The 6,778-nt window shown below is 40.7% G+C and overlaps 1 protein-coding gene across 11 annotated transcripts in view; it reads right to left on the bottom strand.

Moving 5' to 3' along the window:
• Positions 1-6,778, bottom strand: part of BAZ2B (bromodomain adjacent to zinc finger domain 2B) — a 225,671-nt gene that overhangs the window by 34,152 nt on the left and 184,741 nt on the right. For all 11 annotated transcript variants that reach the window (XM_045299362.1, XM_045299358.1, XM_045299383.1 and 8 more), the window contains 3 exons: positions 4,454-4,594; positions 1,252-1,506; positions 135-349 (listed from right to left, as the gene is read on the bottom strand). In XM_045299362.1, coding sequence (XP_045155297.1) covers positions 135-349; positions 1,252-1,506; positions 4,454-4,594 — 611 coding nt within the window. The remainder of the gene's footprint in view (positions 1-134; positions 350-1,251; positions 1,507-4,453; positions 4,595-6,778) is intronic.

Genomic DNA, 6,778 nt, shown 5'->3' with positions numbered 1-6,778 from the left:
GACACTATACTTTTTGATAGCCGGGCACCATCAGCTTTCTTCGCCACATTTTCTATACGTGATTTATTTAACTATGTGATTGGCAAAATTAAAACCAGAAAAGGGTCACGAGACGAGACTGGGCATCCACTCACCTCACCACGCTCCTGCTGCACGCGAGCTCATTGGTCAGGAAAGCCAGGGCGGAGGCTTTCTGTGCTGGGCTGTGAGCCTGGAAAGCTTTCGTCTTCAGGCTTTCGGTGAGCTCCGTTTGCCCACAGTGGGCTTCCATAAAAATCTGCAGAATCTCAGAGACATTGTCTCGATTCACACCGACATTTAGCAAATGATCTCCGAGAGCTGTTTTGGCCTATAAAAAAATGTGATGGCTTTAATCAACATTGATCATAACCCTTCAAGTGTAACACAGAAACAGTAAGATCTACAAATGGTGGTATCATATGGATTACATATTACTGACAAGGACTTTAGTCACATTTTTGATGAAGTGAAGATTAAAATAGGCAACAGGTGGCATTCAAATACTTCTTTGTGGGATTCTTTCTTTGAAGCCTTGGTAGAAACTCAGGTAGGGAGAAAAGTGCGTATACCCATGTGCGGCAAAAGTTATGAATCAATTCTCACAACCTCTCTGGCAAGAGACACTATCCCCAAGCTTTTCCCAGGATGGGGAGATTCAAAAGCACTACCAGTAAAGTGGTGTTTTCTGCCTTGATGGGTTGCCTGGTCCACTGAATGGATGGGGAAATGGAAAAACAAAACAAAACAAAACAACCCCAAGCGAGTCCAGATGCCCTTTGCTCTACAATATGAGCTATAGCAAAGCTGACTGGGGTGGGTCTGTTAACTGGAAGGAAGATGAATTAGAACATGTCCAGTATCCACCGAGTAGAAGAGTCTAATGAGCTGTGATTGGCTTCAGTGATTCTGAGAGAACGACGCATGATTTCAGAAGGAGCACCCCGTTTCTAACGGGCTTATGGATTATGAATCCCCTGGTTTTGTCACCTACCCATTGCGTATGTCCTGTGTACAGGGAGAGAAGCAGAGTCCTCAGGCCCTAGGAATCAGGTTTTTCCTAAGTTTGTAGCAAATGTAACCAGGAGCACATGGACATTTAACTTTGTGAAACATTAAGTGGAAAAAACTGGAACCGTCTACTCAACCTTCTGCTAACACGCTACAGCAGCTAGGTATAATGCACTGATAGGAAGAGTGCTTGAGTTACTTTTTAAATTTTGTTTTTTTTACCTTGTATCCTGTCATTAGACCTGGATCACATACGGCAGCTGAGAGGAGCCTCACAAGCAAGTCTTGCACTTCGCCCATGCTGTCCCCCATATTTAGCAATCCCTCTTGCAGAACAGTCAGGCTCGGAACATCAATATGCACATCAAAGCCCAAAACTTTACCAAAGTTTCGTAAGAACTGCACCACCATGAGACAGTCTGAAAATGTACTCCCCGAGAGAACAAGTCCTGGAATACGAGGCAGCTCTGGCAAAGGCTGCAAATGAAATAAGTGCATAGATAAATACAAATGGAGAACTTCACAGAACCCCACTTTTCTAAATTTCAATAAGCTGACCTCCTCCTTTCCCTTTTCCGTGGCTTTTTTCTCTCTGGGTGCTAAACTCCCTGGAGGTATTTCTGCTACCCCCACAGTACTGAACACAAGCAACCATTCAATAAATGCCGAAGGAAATCAATGGAAAAGGGCACTCGTTTTAATTTGTTGACATATTGCTGAAACATATCACCTAATGGAAGCAAAATTAAATACATCAAAGAAATAAACAATTCAACACTATTTTACCAGGAACCTACAGCTTGTGTTCAGCTTTCTTCTAATGAGACTGGTTTATAGTTCACACCTTTCTTGTCGCTCAAAAACTCACACTGTGCATCTGTCAACTGGGGCGTTGGACAGAGCGATACACATAAAAGACTATGCCAACCCACTCAGAACCGTGATCCTGCACTGGAACTGGTCATAAAGCAGCCCATCGTCTTAGGGGTCTCTGTATTCAGTGAGACATTTATAATGAGTTTCCATATAAAACATTTTTTAAAAACTGCCTCTGTTGAAATATGTTTACATATTAACTCCTTAAGTATGTTCACCTCTCAAGTATGTTCACACAGTAACATTTTAATCACTAAAGTGTAGTGCCAGTTTGCCACAGATATTTTTAAACCGCAGTGACTAGGTAATCTAAATTTAAAACATTTTTGCCTGTGGATGGGACTCAATACAAGTACTTTAAATTTTGACTGGAAAAAAAATGTGACGTGAATATTTCTATTTACCTGAATTAGTGCTTGCTCAAATATATTCTGTTGCCTTCCTTCCATGTACTGAAATAATGATCCAAAACCTTTTTCCCTCCCTACTATTATATAGACCACAGAACTATATATAATAGCTGATAGTATACAAATGTTGTTTCATTTGAAAATTAAATTTAGGTTTTTTTCCTTTCTGAAATATCAGACATAAGAATTTCCATGTCATTCTAACACTAAGAAAAGTATGTTTTAAAATAGAGTTAACCCTTGCTATTTATATTATTTACAGTGTGTGTGTGATTTAAGTCAATTTAAAAAAAGATGCAAGAAAATCAAGCTTGCTTAAAATAAAACCAAACCCACTGCCATCGAGTCAATTCTGATTCGTAGCAACCATATCGGACAGACCACACTGCCCCTGGGGTTTGAGACGGTAACGTGTCATGCAAACAGAAACCCTCCTCTTTCCTCCCTCGGGGCGGCTGGTGGTTTGCTCCCTTTGAGTGGCACTTGGGATCAGCACTGAATGCCAACCACAAAGTCGGTGTTCAGCCCCATCAGTTGCCCTGTGGGGGAAAGGTGAAGTGCCTGCTCCTGTGAAGATGGCACCACTGACTCACAGGCTGCAACACCTCACCACTGCACAGGGTCCCGTGAGTCAGAACCGACTCAATGGAAGTTGGGCTTTTCTTTTTTTATATAAGTCATTTTACTGGGGGCTCTTACAGCTCTTATAACAGCCCACATGAGTTTTTTTTAATGATGTTATTAAGTGTGTTTATATATAAATAGATGATCTCTGGGTATAGTCATCCAGTTTACATACAAGTCACAGTTACAAACTAACCCTTGTAAAACCTGAGGTATTAAAATTTTGAGGTATGTAATAACAATAGATGCTACTTTCTGACAGGCATAAAATTAGTATTATAATTACTGTAAACATATTTAAGTGTATCTAGCAGTGTTTTTTTACATGAACAGAAAGGTATTTATATTCAAATATTTAACTGATGTTATGTGTGAACTGTACCAAACTGTTCTAGTGTATGTATACATTCAACTTAAAGACAGATTTACCTATATACTTGAGCATAAGCCGAGTCTTTCAGCACATTTTTAATGCAGTTTTTGTGGCAAAATTAGGTACCTCGGCTGATATTGCATCGGCTTATACGTATAAGGTAGTTTTATTTAAAAGCATTTATGTTGAGTAAATAGAATATTAATATAATTCAATTCCTACGAGGATATTAATTTTGTTTTATACACCTTAGAAAAGGGCTTATTGAAATCAAGGGTAATCATTCTTTCATGTTAATGAAATGAATGTGGTATTTAAGTAACTATGGATACAAGTGATCAGGAATATTAAATTATTGAAACAATTTTCTCCAAACCCCATCTTCTCAAATATAGTAAATTTTTACTCAAAGAATGTGAATCATGCTAGTTGCCAAGATCAGTTTCCGGTATTTTCACAATCTTCCACGTAGTGAAGCGCTCTGGGGGAGAAAGTGCACAAGTAGTGCTTTAATTGTACATGACTTCCAGGAGTTTTTTAGTGTAACAGACTGGATCTAAATCGCCAGTTATTAGGTATGTAATCTGGGACATGTTCCCTAAACCCTGTCTTTCACTCGTCTCTTCCGTAAATGGAGATATGCAGCAGCTTCACAGGAGTGTGGTAAGCACATGAGAGAATCCCTATCAATCACCGCATCGTGTCTGACATGTGGTCAACATGCTCAGGAAAAGGTCAGCTCCTATTAGTTGAGTCCTGAACGAGGCTATCGATTTCCTATTTCCTAAAAATATCTGTGGGGTGAGGGACGGCGAGGAAGACTCTCTGTGCCCGAAGGCCTGCGATGAACCAAATGAAACACGGGCTGCCTGTCCACCGCTCCACTTCTCTGCAGGGTTTTGGAGGGTTTTTAACTAAAGCAGAAAGATTTGTTAGCGTTCCACTTTTATATTCAGAATTGCCACAACACAAAACAGGAATTCTTGAAAGGGTTCCTGGCGACCACGTAGGGAAGGCGTACCAACCCAGAACTGGAAGCCCATGGCTCTAGTTAAAAACAGCACGCTTTCACGATGGCGGCCCTGGCACACAGGGACGTTAGGAATGAGGAATGGTGCAGGTGGCGTGCTGTATGGATTACCTTTTGGTCTGCTAAGCACATGTCTTCATTAGGCTTCTTGAGTTCCTTTGCCATTTCTAGTTCTAATCTTCTTTGCTCTAGTTTACGCTCCTTATTTAATCTCTTCTCGTCCCGCTTCTCTTGCTTCAATCGTTCTTTTTCCTTCAAAAGAAAATTATAGACACATATTCTCCTTTATCATTGTATGCATTTGAAGGACACGCCAGTTAGAATGTAAAAAGTGATCAAAGTGCCACTCTTTCTGTGAACAGAGTGTACACAGGAGGTTTAGGAAGAAATCTGGAATTCTATTGAAACAACTCTTTATTTTGCTTTACACTATTTTCACCTCCTGAATGTCAAACTAATTTATGACTATACACATATGTATATTTCATTGCAATACTAGGTTCAATCCAGATCACTTCATTATTTAAAAATGTATCCATACCATTTGCACATTTGTAACGTGGGAAGAATATACAATTTTAATAAAAATAGGTACAAGAAGTCCCCGGCTTACCAATAATATCTGTTCCTAAATATATTTTTAAGTCTAGATTTGTAGGTAAGTCAGACTAGTACATCTGGTTCACTGTATTGCAAGAAAAGGCTTCAAGCCTGTGCACCGATTTAAGAGCTCCACCTGCAGTTACCATAACATTCATGGACAGGTAGGCGTGGTCTCTAAGTCCTTAAATTGGACGCTCACTCACAACCAGGGACTGCTTGTACGTGATAAAATGCACACACACACACACGCACGGACGGGCAAGTTCATATGTAAAAAAGGAAGCTAACTGGTATGAACATAAAATTTTGTGTAGCTGCAGGAGGCAAAGCAGAATTCACAGTCGGAAGCAGAAGCAACACGTTTGCCTTTGCAAAAGCAGCTCTTTCAAAGTGCATTAGCCAGTCTTAAATCAGCAGCTGTGATGAATTCAAAATATTTATTATTTACCACCATAAATAATGGTTCTGAAGGCAATTCCAAAACATTAAAGAAAATACTTAGGGTAATGGTAACAATAAGAAAATAACTACTTTCTTTCCCTGTTGCAAGGGATGTTATTCTATAAAACCAATACATTTACTTCAATATCATACCTCAAACAAAAATAACAATAGAATTAGGCAATTCTTACCCACAATTCTCACACACCCTAGACATTACTGATGGGTTTATTTTTTAAGGCCTAGCTTTGGTCATGGTCTTGGCTTAATTAAAAATCTTTCCATTTCCTTTCAAAATAAGTCAAACTCCTTACTTTTTAATTTGATTTTTAAATTTCCATATTTTGTTGCCCACATCTGTCTCAGCCAATTAATTGTTATTCCTAATGCAGTCTCTCTCATCATTTGACTCCCTTATATTGGAGGTCATTCAATCTTAACTGTGCACTACCACCTCCTCACTCTGACCAAATCACTGTTTTCGTAATTTTCCAATATCCTAATCGCATCCCACCCTAATACCACTGTCAATTCCTCATGACAAGAATTATGATATTATTCTATTTCTTACAGTGGCATTATGGTACGTTAAACTGATGCGATAAGTTCAACAAGTGGGGGGAAGCTGTTTACTATCACACTCCACACTTGATGGCGTAAGCTGGGAGGAAAATAAAGGAAACACCTGGATACAAAGAACACTTCTTTCTTTCTGTGGTTGTAGCTGTGGAGGTCAGCATTCCTTTCTTTAATTCCCCAGGAGTGCTGCTGCCCACCCCGGGCAGGCGTCGGCGTCTGAGGAAGAGCTAGCAGTAACAGGGAAGGAATTAATTACTTCCCTTGCTTCCTTTGCTCTTTGGAGGCTGGGCTAGAAAGTTAGTGAGCAGGGAAGGGCTGGGCTGCTGTGTAGACTGTGGACTGCAGGGCTAACTCTCTGAAATGGAAACTGTCTCACCGGAAAGGAAGTTTAAGAAGAAAAAGAAAGTTAGCCAGGAGGAGAGAAGAAACATGGAAAGACTAAGAAGTCCTCTTAGAAACCTCCCTCCCACCCCGCTTTGCATCTCCATTCCACTGACAAGACTCACGACCATCACGCTGATCTCAGCTCCGAGTGACTTTCTAGGACAAAGTAGGCGCCCTGGTGGCATAGGTTACACATTGGGCTGGGATCTGCAAGGTTGGGAGCAGAAAGATCGGGCTTTCTACTCCATTACAGTCTCAGAAACCCACCCGGGCAATTCCACCCTACCCTACAGGGTCACTCTGAGTTGGCAGTGACTGGATAGCAGGGAGGACACAGCAGAAACTGCCTGTGAGTGTCCGAGACGGAACTGTTTATGGGAGTAGAAAGCTGTCTTTCTCCCACAAGGCAGATGGTGGGTTTGAACTGCC

This window comes from Echinops telfairi, unplaced genomic scaffold (genome assembly GCF_000313985.2).
Source record: "Echinops telfairi isolate 266 unplaced genomic scaffold, ASM31398v2 ScPeMD7_4;HRSCAF=17, whole genome shotgun sequence".
Lineage (NCBI taxonomy): Eukaryota > Metazoa > Chordata > Mammalia > Afrosoricida > Tenrecidae > Echinops > Echinops telfairi.
This window is presented reverse-complemented; position numbering and strand designations above follow the sequence as displayed.